Source organism: Phytophthora sojae (genome assembly GCF_000149755.1).
Source record: "Phytophthora sojae unplaced genomic scaffold PHYSOscaffold_4, whole genome shotgun sequence".
In the NCBI taxonomy this organism is placed as follows: Eukaryota; Oomycota; class Peronosporomycetes; order Peronosporales; family Peronosporaceae; genus Phytophthora; species Phytophthora sojae.
The window spans coordinates 4,494,216-4,520,894 of NW_009258118.1; the positions used below are offsets into that span (position 1 = coordinate 4,494,216).

At 51.3% G+C, this 26,679-nt stretch overlaps 10 protein-coding genes across 10 annotated transcripts; all 10 read left to right on the plus strand.

The window, feature by feature from the left end:
* Positions 1-4,402: 4,402 nt before the first annotated feature.
* Positions 4,403-4,867, plus strand: PHYSODRAFT_501165 (hypothetical protein; the record flags this gene model as incomplete). The annotated part of the gene is made up of 1 exon (XM_009528775.1): positions 4,403-4,867. The coding sequence occupies one exon, from the start codon at positions 4,403-4,405 to the stop codon at positions 4,865-4,867; it is 465 nt and encodes a 154-aa protein (XP_009527070.1).
* A 1,077-nt stretch (positions 4,868-5,944) lies between these two features.
* Positions 5,945-6,406, plus strand: PHYSODRAFT_499184 (hypothetical protein; the record flags this gene model as incomplete). Its single annotated transcript, XM_009528776.1, has 1 exon — positions 5,945-6,406. A coding segment is annotated over one exon (462 nt), but the record flags the coding sequence as incomplete, so codon positions are not given.
* An 803-nt stretch (positions 6,407-7,209) lies between these two features.
* On the plus strand, positions 7,210-7,794 carry PHYSODRAFT_500706 (hypothetical protein; the record flags this gene model as incomplete). Its single annotated transcript, XM_009528777.1, has 1 exon — positions 7,210-7,794. A coding segment is annotated over one exon (585 nt), but the record flags the coding sequence as incomplete, so codon positions are not given.
* An 861-nt stretch (positions 7,795-8,655) lies between these two features.
* Positions 8,656-9,057, plus strand: PHYSODRAFT_499860 (hypothetical protein; the record flags this gene model as incomplete). Its single annotated transcript, XM_009528778.1, has 1 exon — positions 8,656-9,057. The coding sequence occupies one exon, from the start codon at positions 8,656-8,658 to the stop codon at positions 9,055-9,057; it is 402 nt and encodes a 133-aa protein (XP_009527073.1).
* Positions 9,058-11,282: 2,225 nt separating this feature from the next.
* PHYSODRAFT_500793 (hypothetical protein) lies at positions 11,283-11,477 on the plus strand (the record flags this gene model as incomplete). Its single annotated transcript, XM_009528779.1, has 1 exon — positions 11,283-11,477. One exon carries the CDS (start codon positions 11,283-11,285, stop codon positions 11,475-11,477), a length of 195 nt encoding a protein of 64 aa, XP_009527074.1.
* A 1,564-nt stretch (positions 11,478-13,041) lies between these two features.
* Positions 13,042-13,680, plus strand: PHYSODRAFT_502344 (hypothetical protein; the record flags this gene model as incomplete). Its single annotated transcript, XM_009528780.1, has 1 exon — positions 13,042-13,680. A coding segment is annotated over one exon (639 nt), but the record flags the coding sequence as incomplete, so codon positions are not given.
* Positions 13,681-16,939: 3,259 nt separating this feature from the next.
* On the plus strand, positions 16,940-17,740 carry PHYSODRAFT_498500 (hypothetical protein; the record flags this gene model as incomplete). The annotated part of the gene is made up of 1 exon (XM_009528781.1): positions 16,940-17,740. A coding segment is annotated over one exon (801 nt), but the record flags the coding sequence as incomplete, so codon positions are not given.
* A 585-nt stretch (positions 17,741-18,325) lies between these two features.
* Positions 18,326-18,796, plus strand: PHYSODRAFT_499524 (hypothetical protein; the record flags this gene model as incomplete). The annotated part of the gene is made up of 1 exon (XM_009528782.1): positions 18,326-18,796. The coding sequence occupies one exon, from the start codon at positions 18,326-18,328 to the stop codon at positions 18,794-18,796; it is 471 nt and encodes a 156-aa protein (XP_009527077.1).
* A 405-nt stretch (positions 18,797-19,201) lies between these two features.
* On the plus strand, positions 19,202-20,038 carry PHYSODRAFT_498224 (hypothetical protein; the record flags this gene model as incomplete). The annotated part of the gene is made up of 1 exon (XM_009528783.1): positions 19,202-20,038. A coding segment is annotated over one exon (837 nt), but the record flags the coding sequence as incomplete, so codon positions are not given.
* Positions 20,039-21,435: 1,397 nt separating this feature from the next.
* Positions 21,436-26,439, plus strand: PHYSODRAFT_504192 (hypothetical protein; the record flags this gene model as incomplete). The annotated part of the gene is made up of 2 exons (XM_009528784.1): positions 21,436-22,044; positions 26,227-26,439. Coding segments are annotated over 2 exons (822 nt in total), but the record flags the coding sequence as incomplete, so codon positions are not given.
* Between the last annotated feature and the right edge of the window lie 240 nt (positions 26,440-26,679).

Below are 26,679 nucleotides of genomic sequence, written 5' to 3' on the forward strand. Positions count from 1 at the left end.
CAGCCGTCGGCGGCGACGCCGACGCTTGCTGCTCTTGCGCGCGTGCTCGCGCGCGCCCAGGGCGTTCCGGGATAGCGGCATTAGGCGCTGTCTCGAGTGGGGAGTCGCGCGCACCTGTCGGTGCGTGCGTAGCGGCAACAGGGCCATCGCTCACTGTTCCGCTGTCGCGACCGAAGCGCACGAGAGTGCGCTTCTCCCAATCGATGACTGGATCATGTCGTGCAAGCCACGGCATGCCAAATACAATGTCAAACTTATCGTCCAGATCCAGGACGATAACGGCCTCGACAAACTCTTGATCTTCATGCGTGAAGTGCACGCGTACCATGCGCTTCTCGGTCTTCATGACGGCACCCGTTGACAGTCGTACTTCCAACATACTTCGAGGTATCTTTAAATTCTCGAAGTCAAGGCTTGATAGACTTCGCAGTCGAACAAAGTTCTTCGACGCGCCAGAATCTACCAAAGCACGGAGAGAGCCGCTTGTTCTCATCGAGTTCACATTCAGGATGACAAGGTCAGGCTTGTCATCTTGGTTCTTGCAGTGAGAATGAACCTCACTGGGGGCTGCAGTCCTCAGTGTCGCGTGTCCAAGGTCGACACCCGGAACTGCATTACCAGTGGGGTGCCCCGCGCCTACTGGCGTCCAGCGTTTTTTGTTTGGTTGCGACGGTGCCCGGCACCGCCGCGATAGCCACCCTGCTGGTGCACGGGGTCCGTGCACTCCCGAGCAAAGTGACCGATTCTACCGCATCGGTAGCATCGCACATTGTTTCCTTGCGACTGCTGGGGTCCAGCAGTTGCAGCGCTCGAGAGGTCCATGGGTTCTGGGCCTCCCGTCCTCACTATCGGGCGAGGCTGTGGCCTCGGCGCGTGTGCATGCAGCTTAGCCTGATGCAGGCTAAACTCCTCCTGCATTGCAAGAGTGATTGCAGCTTCGAGAGTACTCGGGTACTCACGGAAGAGATAGGTCTTCACAGGCCCATCTCTCAGCCCCTTCATGAACGTGACGACTTTGGTCGCCTCGTCGATCGGATTGGTCACGATGTTCGAGACCAAGTACCGTGCTCTCTGAGCGTAAGCATGGACATCATGCTTGCCCTGCTGCAGGTCGAGGAACTCCGCCCTCGACCGGAACTCGTTTTGCGGTGGCTCAAACGCTTGTCTGAGCTCTTCCTTGAAACCCTCGTACGTGCTAAAGCACGTAGGATCCGAGAGTCGGCGTCCATACGCCCAACTTCTTGCACGTCCGCCAAGACATGACATGGCGAACGCGACCTTCAACAACGGGTCGACGATGCGTCGAGCCGCAATGGTAGTGTCGAGTTCGACAAGCCAACGGAGGAGAGGCTCGCCCTCTCTTACAACGTAATTGCTCACGCTGAGCTTCAGCGATTGCGCGCGCGGTGTCGTCCCCGCCGACACCGTGGTAAACGAAGCAGCATCTCGCTGCTCCCTCATGATGAATCCCAGAGCAACACCATGTTGCTCTGTCGGCGTTAGCGTACGCAGCATCGTAGCTACAGCCGCCTCACCAACGGCTGTTGACAGTCGTTGGAGAGCTTCCCACTCTGGGTCCGACAGGTGGGGACAGTCAGCGCGTGCAACGTGAGTTGAAGGCGTAGTGAAGCTTTCCATGGACACCTCCGTATCCATGGGAAGGTTCTCAGCTCCGCGTTCGTGCGGTGACGTACGAACTCAGGTAGTCGGTCGTTGTTTCTGACTTCCTCTAAATGTAATACTCTAAGATAGGAATCTGCCAACGGCTGGTTGGCAGAATTCCAATGCTATGCATGTCGCTCATTGGCTAAGAGATGCTGCTCTCAGCCAATAGGAATCCTAAGTCTCTATGGACCACCCGTCGTGGTGGTCGTAAATGTATGTAGCCTTTGGTGTGTCTACACCAAGGTCGAGAAAGTCTTTCGAACCTCTAACAGACGTCGTGTCTGTTAGAGTTACAAGTGACTGTAGCCTCTTGTGCGTGTAACCCTGTTACAAGTCGCGTCTGCTTTGCGGCGAACTCGGATTGACTTTGCGTCTTCCACTGGGATCAGCTTTCCATTGGCCCAATCCTTGTGCCAGATGTCCCAGCACGTCATGGCCACCCCGCGCACCTTCCGTCGAGCCCTCATACACAGAAATATCGGTCCCACATCATTTCAGTCGCCGCAGAAGTACGTCATTGTCGAGGCGCGCTGCTCGCCGGAGCGCAGAGCAGAGCAGACCTTGCAGGCGCGCTGCCTGCGCTTCGCCTGCGTGCCTTCATTGCGCCACTCGTCGACTTGGCGTGCTGTGTGGGTCGAAGGCGGGCCAACACCAACTGGGATAGGTTCGTAGTTTGGGGTGGCTGGCTGATGCTGCGTCCCGAAGCTGTTTCCTTCCTACATGTCAGTCGCTTGAAGCTGGGTAAGTTGTAAGTGGAGCTTGATCATGAACTTGACATGCGTGAGGGGGCGCGACTCCTTGTTCTTGTGGTAGGCCTTGTGGACGATGTAGGCGTTGACAATCGCCAGGTCGATCAGACCCAGCACTAGCGACTTGTAGTACTTTTTGAAGCGGAGTGCGCGTTGCAGTGAGTAGCGCTGCGAGCGCAGCTGATCGTGAACGTCCACGCCCCCCATGAACGCGTGGTAATCTTTGACGACCCGCGGGCACGGCACCTCCACCTGCTCGGCACCATCCTGGCGCCCAACTCGATCAATTTCAGTGCTCCCGCCCGTGCAAAGGAAATACAGTGGTCGGGAGTCCCACCAACTGATTGCCGTCATGTTCGGAACAAGCTTCGATCGAGCGATCTTGAATGAGCCTCGTGGAATAGTGGCTGAATTTCGCAGTGAGGCATGGCATGTGGTCAAGTGCTTTGTTGGACCATGAAGAACAAAAGTTTGTACATCAAAACAAGTTTGCCCGTCACTATTCCGGCCGTTGTTATTTTTAGTTTGAACATCGTAAAACACACGAACCAGAGCAAAGATCAGACGCCACTGACCTTCAACCTGAATATAGGTGCGTTGGGCAATCTTAGTCCAGGAATACCAGCATGAGCGAACACTCTATCTGCTGCGCTGCTGCAGTACAATACTCTCGTCTCCGTCTGCCCACATACCGACTCGATGGCATCGGTCGAGCGCTTGCTCGCCTTTCAAGACTATTATCAACGGACATCGCCAAGCCATGCCTTCATGGTGTGTTTACTGGCTCTTCTCCCCGCGTTTACAGTGGTCTGGTCGAGTCCATTCCGTTGAAGCCGCCTGACGAAGGCTGGAAGCCAATTACACCTTCTGGATCCGTTTATTCGCGTCGTCACTGCCAATTGCATTTGGAGGGGTGTACCAGGTAAAAGAGGTCCTCGAGCCAGGAATCATTTCTACGACCGGAATCATCGCTACCGCCGCCGGTTCATGTACGGGGTACGTGGCGTTGACGATGCTAGTCGCCGCTCTGTGGAAGTTTCCCATCCCTTTTGGGTACGTCCTGACTGTGGGTCCGTTCGTGGCATTCTACAACTTTGTGCGGTCTGCTTCGTACCAACGTGCAATCAAATCCGAAAGTCGCAAAATTCATATTGCAAATTTTTAGTTAGCAACTTCAATTACGCATTCAAAGATGGAATTACGGCAATCAAAGTTGGACCTCTAAGATCTCCATGGCTACGTAAGCTGGCGTGCTGTGCTCGCGCCAAAAGCAAGGGCGCGCGGGTTGGCGCGCACTATAGCTGACGCCGACCGAGGGGAGCTCGCTTCGCAATTCGCCTTCTCCTTCGCAGATGTCCCTCCAAGGCCGCGTTACTCGCCACACCGTCCTCGAGAAGCAGCGTGTGCTTGACGCGTATCGCGCCGGTCGTCACGACCGGCTAGCGGTTGCCGCCAGCAACGATATCCCGGTGACCACAGCCTACGACATCGTCAGCAAGGGACGGGCGGAGAGTCTTCCTCGCGGAGGTGCGAGGAACGTCAAGATCACCGCCGAAGCGAAGTTGTTCCTCGAGCAGTACTTAAACGACGACTGCACGTACGCGCTTGCGACAATGCAGTTCATGCTGCTGGTGGACTGCAACATCAAGGTGCACACGTCTACCATTAGTCGCCACCTCAACAAGCTGCTGTACACGGTCAAGCAAGTTCGCATCGAGCCGACCACGTGCAACAACGACGTCAACACGGAGAAGCGTCGCGTGTTCGCCAAGAAGCTCATGGCTCACCAAAAAGAAGGTAACTGCATCGTTTATTATGATGAGACTAACTTTAATGTGTATTTGAAGCGCCAACGCGGTCGTGCCAAGCGCGGTAGCCGAGCTGTCGTGAAGCTTCCTCCATCGAAGGGCGCGAACCTTCAGATGCAATGCGCGGTGTCGACCAGCTTGCGGCTCGTCACCTATCGCCTTCAGCGCGGCAGCATTCGGATGGCGAACAACGCCGCCTTCGTGGAGGACATCTACAAGGCTGTTGAGGCCTCTGGCACGTTCCAGCGGTACTTCCAGGACAAGAATGTCGTGATCGTTCTGGACAACGCTCCAGCGCACCGGCAAACCGAGGAGCGTGTCACGGAGTACCCCGACATGGAGCTGTTGCGCTTGGGACCTTACTCCCCTATGTGCAACCCCATCGAGGGGTGCTTCAGCGTCCTAAAATCCCGCATTAAGCGTGACTTGGCTCTGGATCGCCACGAAATCTGTGATCGCTCGCGTGAGCCGGACAGCAACGGTGAGATCCTCTCCATTTCGGAATGCCAGATGTGCATCCTGGAGCGCGCCGCGACCTCTAACACGAGCGTGATGACCCCAGCGCTGGTGGCCAGCATGGAGCTGCACTGTCGCGACTTCGTCACCAAGGCAGCGAACAACGAGGACATGGTGTACGGCATGTAACAGGGCTCGTCGGACAAGTAGTAGTAGCCTACTGTACGAATTTGATTGCCGTAATTCCATCTTTGAATGCGTAATTGAAGTTGCTAACTAAAAATTTGCAATATGAATTTTGCGACTTTCGGATTTGATTGCACGTTGGTACGAAGTAGGCCGCACATAGGTGTACATGATTTTCTTCTTGCTAAGTATCGGACCACGAATACTAGCAAACTCCCCCGCATTACGTCAACAAATTTATTCCCAAATGCTGGTAATTGCAGCCCAGGGGATGCTGGCGATCGCGTATTCGACTTTTGGAGCCATTTTCAACCAACTTTCAGGGCACGAACAGGCCGCGTTTGTCTTCGTGTTACCAATCATCAAGTTCTGCATAAAACAATTTATCGCCAAAGTTTCCGCACATCTGCACGAATTCGTCGGCCCCACGGTGGTGCTTTCAGTGGACGTGTGCAATGTCCTCTACGTGGCTATCTGCATGCAGACCGCAGTGTCGCCAATAACTTCTGGTCTACTTATCGCTTCCGACGCGTTTTACGTCCTGCGTTGCGAACAATCTACTACCAATCGAACGTATCTCATGCTCGACGAAGGGCTCTGTCTATAAACTCAAAGCTCCCGATCAACTTGAACTACATCCACAACCTCTGAGCGTTGCTGCGTGAAGCTTTCCAAAGCTCAGACCCACTTGGAGCAGAAGGTGTGCCGATCCGTATTCGTGCTCCATTCCCTTTATCGCAATCAAATGAAAGCACGGCGTTTCTAAATGATCTGGAGCTGACACGGAGAAGATACTCGGTTGAAGGTGAGCCCGGTAAAGACGCCCATGTAGAGTCAAAGTCAACTGAAAGCAGTATCAGAACCCCATATCGAAAGTCGAGTAAATCAACGACAACATCTAAACCAAGGTCATCACGTAACTCTCAGGAGCTCCTCGAGGTGGACTCCAGCGGAACGGCACCAACCCGTAAACTATCTGCCCCGACCTCGGGTTCTAATAGTACCACCCGTTCTAAACACAGCAGCGCGACATCAAGAGCGGCGCTTTACCATTATCAAGTTGTCGTAGCGAACGTACAGGACTCTTTCCAGGCACTCTTCCACTCCGAATACGTTGTGGTGGCCGAGTTCATTGAGTGCGTGATCCCAATGCTGTACGAAGTCTACCTCGCCGTCCTGTACCACCTCCCAATCGCTGCGTACTACCCGCATACGCGTACGCTAACCCCAGAGAAATTCATCCGAACTGAGCTCAACATTATACTATACGCGGCTGTTGAGCTCGCGTCGTTCGTTGGACTGGATCTGCTTCTCCGACGGAAATTTGGATTCTCGCCGCTGTACCAGCTCGCGTTCGTATGCGAAACGCAAGTGCGTACTCTCCAAAGCCACCTCTTCGTCTGGATCTTGTGTATTCTGCAGATCACACTGGTTCACAATGGTCAGATGAGATGCTCGAAACGCTGGTCACGGATTGGGCCTAGTGACAAACTTGTGTTTGCTGTGCATGTAGGTGTCGATCTTGAAGCTCCTTTCAAATGAGTTGAGTATACCCACAACACTGGTAAACTACTTAGCAAACTAAGGCATTTCAAATTCTTGAATGAATGAATGGTTCGATTACCGATTTAATGTCCTTCTCGATTTGGACAGATACTATGTACTGGTACTAGTCATACTAGATAATGAAAATAAAACTAATCCACCACTGTGCGAAACACCACGCCGGTGCGGTATGTGAGACGAAGTTGTACATGTCGTGTGCGAAAGTTGGATGCGTTCCTTTGGATGAACGCGCCTAAGTGCTTGGATTGCCGTAATTGTCGCAGAACACGCTCGTATTCTTTACGAATGTCGGGGCTGGAAATCCGGAGTAGTCTGCAGTAGTGGCAGCAAAATGCTGAATGAATGCTTGAAATTGCCGTGGGCATTGGGTCCGGTTCTCTGTCTTCGAAGCAGATGCAGTTCCCTTCTGTCCACTGGTGGTGAAGTGTAGCGCAACGAAGCACATTCCACAGGCGCAGCAAATTCTTAACAGAAAACACAGGAAGTAATTCATATTCGCCATAATTTAACGTTAGTAGGAGGGTTTAATCGTATTATATATTGCGAAGTAATATACCATAGCTGTGTTATCATTACTGAGGCAGAACTACGACTGGGAAGATGCTTCCTGTACGATTAACCACCTTCACGATCAAAAATAAAGCTACTCTATGAATACCTTGTCCAGCCACAAAACTTTTCCTCTCAGCTGTATCAGCAGGTCAAGCCTGAGGGGGCGTTGAGACGGAATGGTGTTTGGACACAAGGCCTTTCTTCCTCTTTTCCACCGATTCGTTGACATGGTTTACTTTGTTAGTGACGGGGTCAGCGCCGCATGGGGGCACTGGACAAGCATTCAAGTCGGCCATCGCGGTAAATACTCCGTCGAGCGTCTGCTATCATTTCGCGATTATTACGTACGCACATCTCCTACGCGGGTGTTAATAGTTTGTGCGACGGGAATGCTACCAGCGTTCATAGTCGCGATTTTGGTCGAGTTCATTCCGTTGAAGCCGCCTGACGAAGGCTGGAAGGCCAACTACACCTTCTGGATCCGCTTGTATGTGTCTTCGCTGCCCATTGCGTTCGGAGGCGTGTACCAAGTGAAGGAGGTCATTGAGCCAGGAGCTATCTCCACAACTGGAATTGTCGCAACCGCCGTCGGTTCCTGTACGTGTTACGTGGCTCTCACGATGTTGGTCGCCGCATTGTGGAAGTTTCCCATCCCTTTTGGGTACGTCCTGACTGTGGGTCCGTTCGTGGCATTCTACATGATTTTCTTCATGTTGAGCATCGGTCCGCGCGTATTATCCAGCTCGGCGGTGTTGCGTCGGCAGATTTTCTCGCAGATGCTGGTGATCGCTGCTCAGGGGATGCTGGCGATCGCGTATCCGACGTTTGGAGCCATCTTCAACCAGCTCTCGGGCCATGAGCAGACCGCGTTCGTGTTCGTGCTGCCCGTGATCAAGTTCTGCATCAAACAGTTCATTGCCAAAGCGTCTACTAGTATGCACGAGTACGTTGGACCGACTGTCGTGCTGTCTGTGGACGTGTGCAATGTGCTGTACGTGGCAATCTGCGTGCAGACGGCGATTTCGCCCGTTACCACCACGCTCATGATCGCCATGGACGCCTTTTTCGTCTTGCTCGCGTTTCGCTCGATCTACAAGCAATCTTACGTGACTCAAGCCAGATTATCTGCGAGTCTGGTGGATGCTCCGAAATCCAACTACGTGCAAAACGTGATTGCGCTAATTCGTCAAACATTTCAACTCGCGCGTGTTGTTGATGCGCTACCGATGCCAATTCGAATCCGCGCACTGTTTCCTCTGCCTCTGACGGATGAAAGCGTGGCGTACATGAAGAAATTAATCAGAGCAAACGAAACATCTGCCGAAGAAGTGGAAATATCTGCGGATAATCCGTCGGATCCCCCACTTATCCCTTGCGAAGACGAAATTGCTGCTGTAACTCAACCAAACGCATCGCAGAGATCAACACTAGCGCTATTAGATCGAGTTACCAACCATAAACGAATCGCACCAGCCCCAGAGCCATCAAACTCTACCCAGCCAAAGCCCCCGTCAATATTGATCCGGCTGAGTAAAGTTTTTATCCCGCACCACCCCGAACATGCAGCAAAATCGAAGCTACCCGCGCATATCACGGTTTTCGCAAGATATCACTCATCGGCCGTCAATGTCCAAGACGCGCTCCAGGCGCTTTTCCACTCTGAATACGTCGTCATGGCCGAGTTTATCGAGTGCGTCACGCCGGTTCTGTATGCGGTCTACCTTGCCGTCCTGTACCATCTCCCGACTGCTGCTTACTACCCGCACACGCGCTTGCTGACGCCTGAAAAGTTCGCAACTACAGAGACAAATCTCATTCTTTACGCCCTGATCGAAATCTCGTTGTTTGTGGGTCTGAATATTCTGCTCAGAAGGAATTTTGGGTTTTCCCCGCTCTACCAGCTTGCGTTCGTGTTCGAGACGCACGTTCGCACTCTCCAAAGTCATCTTTTCGTTTGGGTATTGTGCATCTTGCAGATCACTCTCGTCCACAATGGTAAGATGCGAAGCGATGGCTGCCTCGTCGTGGCTCGGAGGCTAAGACAGGGGTTTTTTGTTTGCTTGTGTAGGTGTTGACCTCGAAACCCCGTTCAAGTGAGGGGGGTCCGCGGAGAGGGAGTTAGTGCGCTATCTTCAGATTATTACTACAAGTGGTACGAAGAGAAACAGATCGAATTTTTCGTGGTTGGTGCGTGGCAGACTCGCGTTGTAAGTTGACTGTCATCAAGTCATTTTTTACGGAGCTCCACCTTCTCTATTTCAGTTCGAAAGAAACACCGGGGTCTGATTAGAGTTCAATTCCAGGTAGGAATCAGTAGCACAATATTACCTCGCCATTTATAAATCACACCGGGGTCTGATCTGTACGTGGGGTAAATTTGGCATCTTCGTGACATCAGCAATAAATGTATTCCGGACGAACTGCGGTTAAGAGCGGTGCCAGCCAACGCAAGAACGAGCTGGTGGTAGTGATCAGTAAGGCTGTCCATCTTGGTGACTAACCATGGCTTTTCAGCGGAAAATCTACCCAGCGGGACCCTCGAAGCCGGTTCACTGCGTGCACAACGTGAGTAAGAGTCTGCAGAAGTTCATCCAATCTCTCTGGGGCTACTGGAATCGGGTTCAAGTTGGACACAGAGGCCGCTACTCCGTCGAGTGGCTGTTAGCCTTCACCAGCGCACCTCCCTCCCCCATGTTGCCATCGTGTGCTTACTGGGTCTACTCCCAGCTTTTGTAGTCGCTGTTTTGGTCGAATGTATTCCGTTGAGGCCGCCGCCTGAGAGCTGGCGAGCCAACTACACTTTCTGGATCCGCTTATTCGTGTCTTCTTTGCCGATTGCGTTCGGAGGCGTGTACCAAGTGAAGGAGGTGATTCAACCTGGAGTTATCTCCACTACTGTGTTACGTGGCATTGACGATGCTAGTCGCTGCTCTATGGATTTTTCCGATTCCATTCGGCTACGTCCTCACCATCGGCCCTTTCGTGATTTTCTACATGGTTTTCTTTCTACTAAGTATCGGACCACGAGTGCTAGCGAATTCCCCGCCATTACGTCATCAAATTTTCTCGCAAATGCTGCCCAAGGAATGCTGGCGATAGTGTATCCAACGTTTGGAGCCATTTTAAACCAACTATCGGGACATGAGCAGACCGCGTTCGTCTTTGTTTTACCGATTATCAAGTTTAGCATGAAGCAATTCATAGCGACGGTGTCGTCTCACTTGCAGGAGTACGTAGGACCGACCGTCGTGCTATCGGTTGACGTGTGCAACGTCCTGTACGTTGCTATCTGCGTGCAAACCGCCGTGTCGCCACTAACCTCGGCGATTCTGATCGGCAGCGACGCGTTCTTCGTCATCCTAGCGCTTCGCTCGATCTACAACCAATCGGATGAGGCTCGAGCGCATCAGCGTGTGCTTTCCTCCAGCTCGAAGATTCTGCTGAAGAATAACTATCTCCTCGATCTGATGGGCCTATTGCGTGGCGCTTTCCAGACTTCGGGGGCATCGGATTTTCCAGTTCCAATTCGAGTCCGCGCTCCATTCCCACTCAAGTATATTACTCAGTGAACAACGCACAGACAGCAAGTTGCATCAACTCGCACCTGGGGTTAGAATAGGTTTCGTCAATGCAGCGGCCGCTGGTAGAAGTGATTTTGTTTTTCTTTTTTGGAATTAATGACCGCTTTTAAAGCAGGTGTCGATCTCGAAGCCCCTTTCACGTGAGAGCATCAACCAAAGGGTATCCGCACCATTGTGGTTTTGGTGAGCCATGATGTTGGAATTTCTATTCAGTAGCAAAAGCTTGGCCAGGTGTTCCTACGGTGTCTGTAATCATGTTGCTACAGCTTTTATCTTTTCTTTTTGCTTGGTACAAGTATCTGGTGATCGGTAAGATTACGCTGAAATGCAGCTAGTAAGCTTCCGTCGAGGAGTTTACGTAAAGGGTTGAAGGTCCGATAGATTTGACTCACATGTGAGTCAAATCTTCGAGTACAGTAAGTCTCGTTATCAAATCTCCATGGAAGTATGCTGCGTGATCGATTACTTTCCTTCTCTTACAATAGTAGGTAGATGTGCCTCCGCTTCTTGGGTGTCTGAAGAATGGGTTCATGCTCAGTTTACCCTCTGAAGAGCATGATTGAAGATCGGCTGCACATGGTCAAGAAGTAAGCACACCAGGGGCAAGGGTCGAAAGTGCGAGCCGCTTGTATGGCCGCCACCACTCCTCATTCTCCATTTCTCCTCGCCTCACCAAGGACACTCAATCCTTTTCCCCCTTCGTTTGGATCAAGAGAAGAATGCGTCTGTCCCGCTCCTTGTTCGTGGTTCTTGCATCCATCCTCGTCGCCGATGGTGAAGCCGTCGAGTCCGGTCAAACGGACAAGCAACATAGGGCGCTTCGCTCAGCTGACGCGGAGGCGACCAATGCCCAGCGGAACCTTGCTCCCATCTCGACATGGCTGAGTCAGTGGATGGCGGGGAGAATGTCGTGAAGAAAGCCCAACAGGCGAGGCTCGGGAGGGCCGGACAGCAGAGGTTCAACAAGAAGATCGTGAACATCGAGAATTACGTTTTCCCACACTGGTACTCGGTGCATGCCGAGAAGCACTTGATGGTGAACAAGTCCCCACAGGAGGTTTACCAGATCATGAAGGCTCGCGGCGAGCCGGACTGGTATGCAAAGTATATCAGCAAGAAATTCGACGAGTACATCAAGAGCTTTGCGAGGATGCTGGAGTGAAAAAAAGCAATTGAACACAGTTGGACCAACAAAACGAAGGTGGCTGGAGTCTCCCCGTGTCTGGTTTTTGCTACACTCATGGTAATTGGTGTAGTTGGCAATAAGATACGTTCGCGCCTACTAGTACATTTCTTCATATTGAAGCTGAGGTTCTTTAATCTAGTTGGGATTATCGTCGGATAAATTTTTTTAAAGCTCACTGGGGGTTAATTAATGTCAGCCTCGAACACTGCGCGTCTGCTCTGTCGTCTATCAGACCTTTTCTTCTTTTTAAAAAAATAAATTGAGTTTCTGAACAAGCGATATGAATCTGATACTACGAGATGCGACTAAATCTATAGCACCTTCGAGATCAAATCGTGCAATGTTCATCGTTAAATGTTGCGCTAAAATGTTTGTGGTCCAGGATCACGCCCTCGTTACTGAGAATCGGCCCTCACGCTCAAGTTGCGAGTCAACACGAATAAAGCGGGCATTTCTTGGTAGCTGACTCGTTGGCGCCTCTTCTTCTAGATGTGACCTACCTCTTCGTTATTGACCGAATCGAGTCAACACAGACTACCGACGACTGCGAACCAACAAGACGAATACTGCAAAAGAGCGCGCCTTTCTGGTCGAACTTTTTTACAAGATTACGGAGCAGTTTCAGCGCATGAAGACCCATCCTGAATTCCTCAAGACTTTCTTCGAGTTGAGGAGATCGGGCTCCAGATAAATTGACGACGTCGTGGCTTTAATGGTGAAGTAGGGTCTAGGTACAAACGATGTCCAGCACTACGCAAAGCTATATCTTGTCCACCTCGCAGTCATTAATCGAGTGGAGGAGGTGGGCTGTACCCCTACCGGGTTAGTGTTATGACCGTAATTAAGATTTAATGGATGGTAGAAAACAATTTGCACCATCCTCTAATATTCCGACTTGGTTTACCTTCAGGTTTGAAGTCTGAGGAAATAAGACTACGTGTCGAGCGTGATTCAGTTGGTTCGTGTAGCCGAGTTCTATCATACATTTCTCCTGCGCTCTGGCCCTCCTAGTCGTGGCGGCCAGACAGATAGATGACTCTGAAAACACATTTCTGAGATCTTACGAGACTGTCGACAGCGTAGATGAATAACAACATACCGTGGACTAGCGTCTTGTACAATCTACCGGGGCGATTAGATGGTATAAATCTGCATCAAGTCTGAGGTACATGACGAAGCGAGTGGTTCGTTGGTCCTTATAATTATCCTCATTAGGGTTGGCCAACATAAATTTGGCTTTCCCGAGGGTCCAAGCACCGTTGCCCCCAGACAGCAAGCCAACAGCTTACAGGATGCAATTGAGTTCAAAGATCCATCCTGAAGAATACCCAAGGTCGCGATGTATCGCCGTCGTTCACGACACTCTCACCCAACTTTTTGATGGCGCAGCACGCTACTGGAACAGCCTCCAGGTCGGCCACCGAGAGCGATACTCCGTCCAGCGTCTGCTTTCCTTCAGAGACTACTACGAACGGACCTCCCCGACTCGAGTCATCTTCGTTTGCTCCACGTCCTTGATTCCAGCTTTCGTGCTGGCGGTGATAATGGAGTGCATCCCGTTGAAGCCACCTGAAGCAGGATGGAGAGCGAACTATGCCTTCTGGATCCGATTGTTCGTGTCCTCGCTGCCGATTTCGTTCGGAGCCGTGTTCCAAGTGATAGAGGTGATCGAACCAGGAGTTATATCGCCTACTGGGATTATCGTGACTGCTGTCGGCTCCTGTGCCGGCTACGTGGCCCTAACGATGGGTCTCGCGGCTTCGTGGAGATTCCCAGTCCCATTCGGATACGTGTTCTGCGTGCCGCCATTTGTGACAATCTACATGATTTTGTTCGTACTCAGCATTGGGCCCAGAGTTTTGGTTCGAACGCCTCTACTACGCCGTCAGCTTTTCTCCCAGCTGCTCGTCGTAGCCGCTCAAGCCGTTTTAGCGATCGCTTACCCGTTTTTTAGCGCTGTGTTTAACCAGCTCTCGGGGAAGCAGCAGTCCGCCTTCATCTTCGTTCTCCCGATCATCAAGTTCTGCATCAAGCAAGTGATCACCAGGATGGCGTCGCACCTCGAGGAGTGCGTCGGACTGATTGTCGTTTTCTCGGTTGACGTTTGCAACGTCGTCTATGTTGCGGTTTGTATGCAGACGGCGATATCTCCGCTCACGTCGACGCTTATGCTGGCTTCAGACGCCTTCTTCGTCATGATAGCGCTTCGCTCAATCTACAACCGTGCGGATACGAATCATACGTGGAGGAAAGATCGACAGCTAAAAGCTGGTTATCTCGAAGACTTGATGGACCTCATACGCGAAGCCTTCCGGTTTGCCAACAAGCCGAATGCCTTGCCGGTACCGATCCGAGTTCGTGCTCCGATCGAGCTCCCGCTCTCGTTAGAAAGCGCTCGGTTTATCGGGGATCTGGTTCATGCAAAGCGAAGAAATGCGGGAGAAGCGCAGTCCTTTTCGACTTTATCCACACATTCAATGTCAAGGCAAGAGGCAAAGCAAGGAGCGATACGCTCACAGGTTGATGGGGGCACGACCAGGAAGGGGCCAAGCCTTGGGACCGTTGATATTATCCCGAAAGGACCCGATCGTTTACAGGCGATGTCCAGCAGGTCGTTCGTACGAGCGAATTTTGAAGAGGTTATGCGAGCGAGTTCTCGCGCTACGACTGCCGCGCCGTCTTGCCACAGTGTTGCTATAGCAGACGCGCGAGACGCCCTGCAGACGCTCTTTCACTCCGAATATGTCATCATGGCCGAATACGTTGAGTGTGCGATCCCCATCCTGTACGGCCTGTATCTCACGTGTCTGTACCATCTCCCGACAGCGGCTTACTACCCTCATACCCGCTCTATGACGCCTGAAAGGTTCAAGAACACGCAGCTAAACTTCATGCTGTATGCGATGGTCGAGTTGGTCTCCTTCGCTGGGCTTAACCTCCTGCTCAAGCGCAAGTTTGGGTTTTCTCCCTTGTACCAGTTAGCCTTCGTGCTGGAGACGCAAATGGGCGTTTTGCAGGGCCATTTCTTTCTTTGGGTCTCGTGGATATTGCAGATTACGCTTGTCCACAATGGTAAGCTTGAGCTTCTTTCTACTACGGTGGCAAGAATTATGCTAATACTTTCTATTTTGACTCAGGTGTTGATCTTAACGCCCCATTTAAATGAGAAGCGCTACTATTTGGCCTCAGCTTTCAACTTACGCGCTACATGTACCAGAGTTAGATGACGAAAAGCTTGAAGTTCATAAAAAAAGCTTCGAGTTGACAAAAAAAATGTCGAACTGACTCAAAACTTCTGAGATGCCAGATGCTGCTTGTCGAGTGAAAGGTGTGTGATGCTCATAGTGGGAAAAACATGCTATCCGGTGTGAAAAACTACAAAGATCCGATACATGCACGAGTTGAGAAAATAGATACGAGTTGAGTCATGGATGGGAAATATCCGGATTAATTACGATATGCATATTGCCTCCCAATCCAAGAAAATACATCATTTAAGTTTTTTTTAGTTTTCACCATGCCGATAAACAATGGACACTACGAAAAGGAGTGAGTGAGCGATATATCTATCATCTTAGTTATATTCTTGTTTGACTTCATCAAGTAAGAGCAGGTAGAGAGTAGCCTCGCGCAGGCTTTTTGGTGAAGTTGCACCATTGTTAGCGCTGGTGACGAGTATCGCCTTCATGAGGGTTGCCAATAGGCTGAAAAAATGCGTGTGACGCGATCCCCTGGTTTGTGATTGACATCGCTAAGGAGAACTCTAGCTGTATAGGCGGCGCCAGCGTCTTTGACTGCAACGGCGTGTCGGCTATTGTGTAATTTTGCAATTCAGCTTTGAATGGTGGAGCAAAAGGTAGATAAATATATTATAAGTTTCATCTACTTTTATTAAAAAATCTACGCATAATTTAAATTCGACTCCTTCCCATCTTGACGATATACCAGGCTGGTATTACCAGCATCAACCAAAACCGTGTGCATGTGTTGTCTTTACGGATTTTGCAACGGCTTCGGTATTCCAAACATTTAGGCGATTTCATCAGCAGACATGACAACAGATTCAAGCTTCGGCATGTACAACTACACTTAACATCCCGCTCTGGTGTGGTGTTCCGCACTGTTGTCGAGTAAGTAGCACATTAGTTCACATAAATTGAGAAGTCAGATAAATCGGTAATCGAACACATCTTTCTTTACGGATTTTGCGCCGTCATTTCAGGGTAATCGTGCCAATCACCAGGATTCAGCACTCCACCAAAACAGCGAAGTTACCTGCTGTACTTTGCTAATCAAGGTCAGAGACAGTGTATGCATGGCAGTGCGGTGTGTTCGATGAAGCGACGTGTATAACGGAGAGGAGCGTTCTCGCCTTTGACTGGTTCGACCGAAGCGGCGACGATGACAGGCTAGCCGAGTTTTTTATTGTACTGTAGTGGCATGGGAAGCATCACCAAGATCTGTCGATCGTCCGATCCGATACCTACTGCATGTAACGTGAACACCTTGTAATCTCCCTATGGATCGGCCGAGTGTAATGGGGGAATAATCATCTATGAGTGGGGTTACCCTGAGTACGTGCAGGTACATGTCATAGGTCAGAAGCTCAGAACTCTCACTTTCGAATTCTCCTCGACGACCGCAGTTCCTAACTCCGACCAAACACGATGCGCCTCTCCAGCGGCCTTCTCGTGCTCGTGGCAGCCGCGCTGCTGGCGGTGGGCCAAGCTCTCGACTCGCAGTAAACCTCGCCGACATTTCTGCGATCCGCCGACGCAACGACTCCGACCATCCAGCGGAGGCAGTGGGAGGGCATCAAGGCGGCCGTGAAGAAGCCTGTCATGTCGCTGTCCAGTCAAGCCATCTTAAAGGAGGACGCCAAGGCGCAGGAACAGTTTATGTTTGCCAAGTGGTTCGTGGCCAAGAGAGACGAGAGGAGAACCCCGCTCGACATTTACAACAAGTTTATCAAGCGGGGCTACGACGAGTATCACTCCCTGTCGGTATGAGAAGTACTACAACAAGAGGACGTCGCCCATCCCTCTGGTCTCAATTACTTCGTAGTGGTCTTCCCTCATTCAGCCGGATATGGCGACCCAGAAGAACCTGCAGCTTAAAAAAAAGTACAGGCCTTCGCGCATTTTTAGCTGGTCCGTTTCTGTCTTCTTTAGCTCCTTCGTTGACGCTTTAATGGGTCTGCAGCATGTCAAGGTCAAGTCCAAGGTGCCGTCACTGCCAGCTCGAGTGAAGAACAGTCGCCTCGCCACAATCTATCACAGCCTAGCGCGGTCATGGTACCGAAGCCAAGTAGGCCACCGCAGCCAGTACTCGGTCGAACGCATGCTCGCCTTTCGAGACTACTGCAACCGGACTTCGATCACTCGAGTCGTCGCAGTTTGCTTACTGACTCCAATCCCTGCCTTGATAGTGACTTCGTTGATCGATTGCATCCCGTTGAGGCCTCCCGAGGACGGGTGGAGAGCTAACAAGACGCTGTGGATCCGGCTGCTGCTTGAAGCCTTTGCAGTTGCAATGGGGCTCATCTCGCAGGTTCGAGGCGTCATTGTGTCTGGCACAGTCTCGAACGTGGGTGCTGTTGTGATCTCGGCAGGGACGAGCGTCTGCTACGTCACAATCTCGATAGTGGTCGCAGCGTATTGGGAATTTCCAGTTCCGTTTGGGTTCGTGATTTCCGTTGCCCCCGTCGTGTCTTTCTTCTGCTTGTGGACAGTTTTGGTCGTGGGGCCTCGAACGCTTTATACGACGCCACTGCTCCGCCAGCAAATCAAGTCACAGCTCATTATCGTAGCGACTCAGGGGCTTGTTGGAGTTCTTTATCCGGTTTTTAGTACTGTGTTTAACCGCCTTTCGGGGGTTCGACAAGCCGCGTTTGTGCTCGTCATGCCCCTCATCAAGTACACGACCAAGCAGATCATCGCTAACGCTGCCGCAAGTCTCAACGAATACGTCGGCCCCGTCGTGGTCTTTTCCGTGGACGTGTTCAATGTCTTCTACGTCGCGATCTGTATGCAGTCGTCTAAGTCCGTACTGACAACGCTGGTCATGGTGGTGGCAGACGGATTTCACATGTTTGTGGCGCTTCGGACCATTTTCCACCTCGCTAATGTCGTGAAAAAGAGGAGAATAGACGACGTCTCTAAACCGCCACAGATCGACTACGTTCGAGACTTGCCACGCATGGTACGGAATGTTTTCCTTACGTCAGCTGCGACCTATACTCGAATTAGGGTGTTTGCACCCTTCCCTTTATCTCTCTCGAACGAAAGTGTTGCCTTTATCAATGCAATTGGGAAAAGCAGGCGGGAGACCCACATTTACGCTACGTCGAAGCCTTTGGCACCCCGACGCAACAGACTGAGGTCGGTGTTAGGCTTACAAAGTGCTGGGATCTGGCGTAAACTAGCGCTAACAGGAGGTGCTTCCGCCGCCAGCGTGGCACCAAAAGTCCATCAAATAGCCCCCGCAAGTCCCGTGTCCAAGCGAAGTTTTGGCTCGTTCCAACAGGGAAAATATACCTCGCGCAAGACGTCGATCTCCCAAAAGTTGGTTAAGCTGATGCACGCGAATACTACGATTACGTCGGACAAGGCCTTGCGGGCGGCTATGGGCCGTCGAGGGGTTGAGGAGGCTGCTTGGGAGGGACTTCGCGCGCTTTTCCACACCGAATATCTTCTCATGGCCGAATACGTAGAAGCTGTGCTTCCCGTGTTGTACGTGGCCTATCTAGCGCTTATTTATCACTTGCCAGTGGCAAGATTTTACCCTCATACCGCTTCTCTAAGCCCCGAAAATTTGGTTCGGACGGTGGTTAGTGTCCTGATGTACGCCACAGTCGAGACGGTCACGTTTATCGGCCTATTGGCCTTGATGAGGAAGAAATTCGGGATGTCGCCACTGTACCAGCTCGCATTCGTACTGGAAACACAGGCGCACACGCTGCAGGGCCACTTGTTCGTCTGGTCCATCTACATTCTGCATCTGCCGCTAGTGCACTACGGTATGGATCTCAGCTTGGGTTTGTCGTGAGTCATCACCCATTCTAACGCTATGACATGGTGCTGTACGGACTCCAGGTGTGCGTTTGAGTTGATTCTTATCGCCTTTAGTTATCGGTTCAACAATCCAAAGAACGCATGTTTGGGTAATCTGGGCAGATTTACTTAACCTTTTAACTACTTTAAAAAGTGTACAGAATATTTTGCTCGACGATGAGAACTTATCTTAAAAGTCGTTAGGAGCCTAAGTGACTGCAATTTAAAAAAAAGTTATAAAAATACGACAAACTTTAAAAACACTGGCAGTCCGAGATTGCATGCGAACAGCGATTGACTGAGTCAGGCTTGTTGCCGCCCGCACTTTTCGAGTTCATAGGACATGGGACATCTAGTAAAAGTCAAACCTGCACAGGCTCAGCTGCCCACTTCTTGTTCCATGGTAGCGAAAGCTAAACAGCAGGCAGTGAGCACCTGGAGCCGAAGTCAAATTGGGCACCGCAGTGAGTACTCGGTCGAGCGCTTGCTCGCATTCAAGGATTTCTGCCAGCGCACTTCGACCGCGCGTGTAATTGCTGTGTGCTTCTTCACCCCGTTGCCTGCGCTGTCAGTGGCCATTGCGATCGACTGCATTCCGATGCGACCTCCGTCCGATGGGTGGAATAATCCCGGATTCTGGGCCAGATTGTTTTTTACCGCGTTCTTTATCGCCGTGGGGCTCAGTTTCCAAGTGAAGGAGGTGCTCACAGGGAAGATAATCTCGAATATTGGGGTTCTCGTGATCTCATTTGGCACATCGTCCTGCTACCTATTGATGATGTTTACAATTGCAGTCACGTGGAGGTTCCCCATTCCTTACGGATTTGTGGTCTCGGTGGGGCCCTACGTGGTCATTTTCTCCATTATCACTGCGTTCCTTATTATTGGACCGAAGATTATGGCACAGTCACCGGTTCTGCGGCGGCAGATTATGTTGCAGCTTCTCATTGTGGCGACGCAGGGGGTTCTGGCCATCGTTTATCCGATTTTTGGCGCTATCTTTTATCGACTGTCGGGGGCAGAGCTGACAGCTTTTATCATGGTCATGCCAGTGATCAAGTTCATCACGAAGCAAATTATCGCGGCAGCAGCCAAGCACTTGAAAGAATACGTTGGCCCCATCGTGGTCTTCTCGGTGGATGTTTTCAACGTATTTTACGTCGCTATTTGTATGCAGGCGTCCACCTCCTTAGTGACAACCATTTTAATGGTGGCGTCCGACAGCTTCCACGTTGTTCTAGCCATTCGCGACACCTTTCGACCTACGAAAGGGAACGATCGAGTCTCCAGTGGAAATCTCCAGAGGTCAAGGAACTACCTAGAGATTTTGCCAGAACTGGTACGAGAGGCCTTCTACGAGGCTGCAGCATCAATGTCACTGGTGAAATACATTCGCGTGTGGGCGCCTTTTCCTCTGAAGATGTCGGACGAGAGCAAGAAACTATTATCCGACCTCAAGATTATCGGACGTGGTGCAAGAGCGAGCGGAACTAGAAAATGTGCGACTAATTTACCCTCGACCCGGGAGTCGACCGGAGGGTTTTCGGCCCGAGTGGACTTAGGAGGAATTTCTTCCAAGATTTTGCATTCGAAGCACGACAAGCCGATGCAAGTCCCCACGCGGCAAATTCGAGTCCTTCCGGTAGAGAGTGGACGATCCGTGTCAAGCGCTTCAAGGGCTCAACACAGTAGCATGAGCTCAAACTCAAGGCAACATGCATTGTTCCAGCCTCGGAGTGCACCTTCAGAAAGTTCCAATTATGCAGAGGTGGCAGTGCAGGATGCCCTACAGACGCTTTACCACTCTGAGTACGTCCTCATGGCGGAGTACGTCGAGTTTGTACTGCCGATGCTGTACGCGCTGTACATTTCAGTGCTTTACCATCTCCCACTGGCGAAGTTCTACCCGTACACGGTGTCGATGACAAACCAGAAGCTCGTGTCGACTGTTGTGAGTATTTGGCCTATTCCACCATCGAGTTCGTGTCATTTGTCATTCTCGTGATCCTGTTGAAAAGAAAGTTTGGGTTCTCGCCGCTTTACCAGTTGGCGTTTGTGCTGGAGACGCAGGCGGGGGCGTTGCAACGACACCTCCTCGTGTGGACTGTGTACATTCTCCATCTTACGCTAATACACTATGGTACGTTGGGCAAGATGACAATTCGGTGGCCTCCGACTAACTTGTTTCAATGAGTACAGGGATTGATTTTAACGCAAAATTTCGATGAGCGGCCCTGTATCACAGTTGTCTATTGTAGACACCTCCGACGTTTTAGACTTTAGAGGAAAGATCACAGTTGTGGGGATGGCGCATCCCATTACGAGTGATGGGTCGGTACTCACTACATCGCAGCCCTGCAAGTGCTCCTTGACCAAATGCCAGCCTAATCATCACCTTCGCTATCATTAGTGAGACAAGATCACGAAGTGCATGACCGATGACCACCAAGGTCGACTGACCTGAGGTGAACTGCAACAGCTCCATTTAAGGAATTTCAGGAAAGAATTTGACTCATCAAACAGCGAACACCGCTGCTACATTACGCTACGCAACGTGAGTCCATGGGAACTTCGACTAACTCCAAGCCGTCGAAGCACTCGTATCAAACTCCTCGGGATGGACTGTACTCGAAAATGATTTCCAGGACATGGGATCGGAGCCAGATTGGCCGCCGAAGCGAATACTCCATCGAGCGGCTACTTGCGTTTCGCGACTACTACGAGCGCACTTCAATTCTTCGTGCATTTATGGTGTGTGCGCTCACCCCCATCCCGGCCTTGCTTGTAGCTCTAAGTATCGACTGCATCCCTTTGAAGGTGCCATCGGACGGCTGGAGAGCGAACTACGCAGCTTGGGTCAGGCTGTTCGTCATGATGGCTGCAATTTCGCTGGTTATGATTGAACAGATCCGAGATGTTATCGTCAGAGGGACGATATCCAACGCAGGGGCCGTTAAAGTCGCGCTGGGCACTGCTAGTTGCTACGTTGCAGTGTCCACTGGAGTGGCAGCGGCGTGGAGGTTTCCAATCCCCTTCGGATTGGTGCTAATGGTGTGGCCCTACGTAATTATCTTCTCGTCTTGGACAGTGTTGGTGATCGGCCCTCGACTGCTGCTACAGTCATCGCTGTTGCGTCAGCAGATCAAGGCTCAGCTGCTGACTGTGGCTACCCAGGGCGTCGTAGCTGTGGCTTACCCTCTCTTCAGTGCCGTCTTCAACCGCCTCTCTGATGCCCCTGATCAAGTTTTTCACTAAACAAATCATTGCAGATTCAGCTCAGAGTCTGTCGGGCCTATTATCGTCTTCTCCGTGGACGTCGTCAAACGTCTACTTACTACGTTTCGATCTGCATGCAATCGGCGACGTCCATCACCACGGCGGTACTTTTCGTCCTCGTGGATAGTTTTCACGTTGCCGTGGCTATTCGCACCATCTTCCGACAAGCACGAGCTAGTGGCCAAGACGAGTGCTCTGGCCACCATTACTTCCGCGACTTACCATCCATAGTGCGAGCCTCAGTTCAAGAGACCAAAGCTCTACCGCCTCACACTAAACCCATTCGACTATTCGCACCGTTCCCGCTCCCTCTCACGAACGAAAGCACAACTTACACGGCTGAGCTGGAGAAACTGGCTATGGAGGTAGCTGTCGCTGCTAACAGGTCCGGTCAAGCGTTGGATTCCAACGGAAAGCTGACATCCGAGCGAACAAGCAAAAGTTTGTCAAGAAAGTCGTCGGTGCAAAGGAAGTCGATCCCAAAAATTACGGTTCTACATCGGCATCAAGTGGTGCCGACAAACCGCGACCCAGCGCCACCTCCACCTCTGAGACCGGTCCGACTGTCGAAAGTGGCGTGGAAACTGAGTCAAAGCCGGTCTCGAATTATGTCCAGCAAAGATAAAATATTGGCTACACCTAAGCCGAAGCCGTCGTATCAGCACGTGTAGGACGAACTGCAGGCGCTCTTCCACTCCGAGTACGTGCTCATGGCCAAGTACATTGATTTTATGCTGCCAACGCTCTACGCGTTCTACCTCGGGATTAATTTCCATCTTCCGGTGGCCGCGTACTACCCAGACACAGCATCCTTGTCGCTTTACAAACACTCGTGAGCATCTTCGCGTTTGCATCGGCCGAGTTCATCGCTTTTGGCTGACTTTTGGTCCTACTCAAGCAAAAGTTCGGCTTCTCGCCGCTTTACCAGGTGGCCTTCGTGCTGGAGACGGAGGTTCGCACGTTGCAAGGCCATTTGTTCGTGTGGGCCCCGTTCATTTTGCAGATGACACTGGCCCATTATGGTTTGTGGGTTTCGATGCTGTTCAATTCATTAGGTGAAAAATCTAACATTCTCCTTCATGCATGCACAGGGGTGGACTTCACATTTCCGTTTCTACATTTCTGATTTGGCTTTGTCTGCGGTCTCTTTTCCCTCTTGATGCCGTTTGTTATGGCATTATGATTTGAAAAAAGTAAATAAAAAATAATGAGCCCAAAAATAATTCTCCTAACGGCGGATATAGTAGTCTTCATTTATACTTAGAGGCGAAAAATATAGCCAAGAGCCATACAACAAAAGGCCATAGCACCACTGCACCAGCATGACTCCTGGGCATAATGTGCAGCTGGGACCCTCGATGCCTACGACAGGGATCCGGCATCCTGCGAGGCCAAGGTGTTTTGAGCTGTTGAGAAGGGTCCACGATGTGGTACTGCGCACATACAAGCAAATAACACGAACGTGGCTCCAAGTCCAAATCGCCAATCGACAACAGTACTCCGTCGAGCGCACTCTCGCCTTCCGCGATTACTGCCAACGAACGTCGCGCGCCCGAGTGTTCGCCGTGTGTCTGTTGACCCCAGCGCCGGCTTTTGTCGTAATGTTACTGATTGAGTGTCTCCCGCTCAAATCCCCGGAAGAAGGCTGGAGAGCGAACAAGGTCATGTGGGTGCGAATGTTAATCTCAAGTGTGTTTGTTGCAGGTGGGATAGTGTTCTTAGGCAAGGCACTAATCAGTGAAGCCCCGATCTCGACCGGCCAAGCGATTGGCATCGCCTTTGTGTCCGCGATTTGTTACACTGGAATGGGTGTGCTGCTGGCTGCTGCGTGGAAGTATCCTGCCCCCTTTGGTCTCGTGCTGATGGTCAGTCCTTTCGTGACCATCATTATGTCTTGGTTCCTCATTTGTATCGGCGCTCAAGCGCTGAAAACCAACAAAAAGCTTCAGAAGCAGTTGATCGGCCACACGATCGCCCAGTCAGCGCAGACGCTGCTAGTGGTGGCGTACCCGACGTTTAACGCAATATTTCTGCAGCTCGACAGCGTGCAGCAAGCGATTTTCACGTTCGTGCTGCCAGTCATCAAGTTTTCTGCCAAGCAGATCACGGCTAGAGTGTCGGCACACATCCAGGACTTCCTGGGAGTAACGATCGTGTTTTCGGTGGACGTCTTCAACGTTCTCTACGTGGCCATTTGCATGCAAACCGCTCGATCTTTGCTCACGACGGTGCTGCTCATGTCCTTCGACACACTCCACAACATTCTAGCGCTTCGCGCAATTTATCACCACACGAAAACCAGCAAAACTGACTCTGAGCTCGGCCACTCCAACTGCGTAGAGAAGGTGGTATCGATGCTAGAAGCGCTCAACCCGCAAACGGGGTCCTATTCTGGAGTGATTCGCGTATTTGGACCCTACAAACTTCCACTGTCGGCTCAAAGTAAGACTCTGCTCGACACTCTTGAACAGAAGCTGCGTGTCCAAAACGTAGCGAATACCGCAACGAAATCCGTAACAACTCGCTCGATACGAAGCTTTTCAGCACGAGGCATCGGCCCGCGTATTCAACAAGTTTCGCCTCTCAGTTTCGGGCAGTCGTCAAGGTTTGCGATTAAAGCAGATTTTCTGCCTAGTTCCAATTGGAGTGCAGTCGTTGTCCCTGAGCCTTTGAGACGTAGTTCAGGGCCGCGGAGCTGTCAACACACGACGGCACAACGTCCATCCCAACGCGCGAGGAGGCCACGCCGAACAAACATTACGCGAACGAGTGAGGAAGAAGCGATTGCAGAGAGGCTGCAGGTTCTCTTCCATTGCGAGTACGTCATCTTAACCGAGTATGTCGAGTGCACACTGCCGATATTTTATGCAGTCTATCTCGCTGGGCTTTACCACCTGCCGACTGCAGCCTACTACCCCTTTACCAGATCGATGACCCCAGCCAAAATGGCGTCGACGCTCGTCCAGCTTGTCATCTACGGATTTTTCGAGTTTGGATCTTTGGTGGGGGTGTACTTGCTGCTCAAGCAGCGCATGGGCTTTTCCCCAGCCTACCAACTTGCGTTTGTGCTAGAGACGCACGTGGTGCTGCTCCAGAGTCTGCTTTTCATTTGGATCATCTTTATTGCACAGCTTTCACTGGTTCATGGAGGTACGCAGTTGAATAAGCGGAAAGGGCTGCAAGTTTCGATTCGCTGATGTTTTTGTCTATTGTGCAGGTGTAGATTTTGATGCCCCATTTAAATAATTAGAGGCAAAATGCACACTTGGCAGTCAACAAGGTAAAAACCGACAAGGAGTTTCTACTTCTGTAGTTAATATTTGTCTTGGGCTACGAATAGCAACGAGATCTACTATATATATTGAACTGGACAGTGTCGTCACGAAGACCGCAGAGGCAATTGCCTATTGCCGTCTTCCAGTGCTCAATGCGAAAGGACCCAGTGCCACGATGGTCCACCAGCGAAAAATCCAGCCGTTTGAGGTATCTTCCTTGCCGACTACAGATCGAGAAGGCCCCGTGCAAGTGTTCTTGGAAACGTACCGAGAGTGGGTAGTGCTTTGGTATCGCAGTCAGATCGGGAACAGGCAGCATTATTCTGTCGAGCGCATGCTGGCGTTCCGAGACTACCACGATCGCACTTGGCTCGCTCGTGTCGTTGGTGTCTGCGTTTTGTATCCAATCCCAGCGTTCCTCGTTATTTTCCTGATCGAGTGCATCCCGCTGGCAGACCCCGCTGACGGGTGGGCGGCCAACTGGACATTGTGGATTCGCATGCTTATTTCTGCTTTCGTGGTCTCGCTTGGTTTGCTATTCCAATTCAAAGCTGCGATTGAACCCGGAGTTATCTCAAAGTCGCGGACTATCGGGGTTGCTATTGCCGCTGCAATTTTCTACACAGGCCTCTCGCTCGGACTTGCGGTTACTTGGAAATTTCCGATTCCGTTCGGTTTAGTCGTGTTGGCGCTTCCGTACGAGAGCTTCATCAATGGATTATTCCTTTTCAGTATTGGATTCTATGCTATAATGGAGAATGCGAAGCTGCGGGGCCAGGTTTAAGCCCACTTTCCTGTAGCAGCTGCGCAACTCTTGCTGGTAGCTGTGTATCCTCTTTTCAGCGCTGTGTTTGTTCATCTGTCAGCGTCCCAGCAAGCTCTGTTTGTCATGGTGTTGCCCACGCTGAAGTTTGTGCTGAAGCAGATGATTGCTCGTGTTTCCACGCATTTACACGAGCGAGTCGGGAGTCTCATCGTGTTCACCGTCGACGTCTTCAACGTCATCTATGTCTCCGTGTGCATGCAGACAGCGCAGTCGGTGCTCACAACCATTTTGCTCATGGCTTCCGACGTTTTCCACATTCTGCTGGCGCTCAGGACCATTTACTACGACACCAGCGCTATTCACGAGTACCGACTGCGGGCCAGTGTGATCTGGAAATTGAGATATCCAATCAACTACCTGGAAGGAATGCCGGCCATGCTGCGGTCGGCAATTGACGAGGCGCGGATATCAAAGGCTCCGCCATCCGAGGCGATTCGCGCATATGCGCCATATAAACTCTCCGTGTCATCCGAAAGTACGCTCTTCTTGACAGAATTGGCG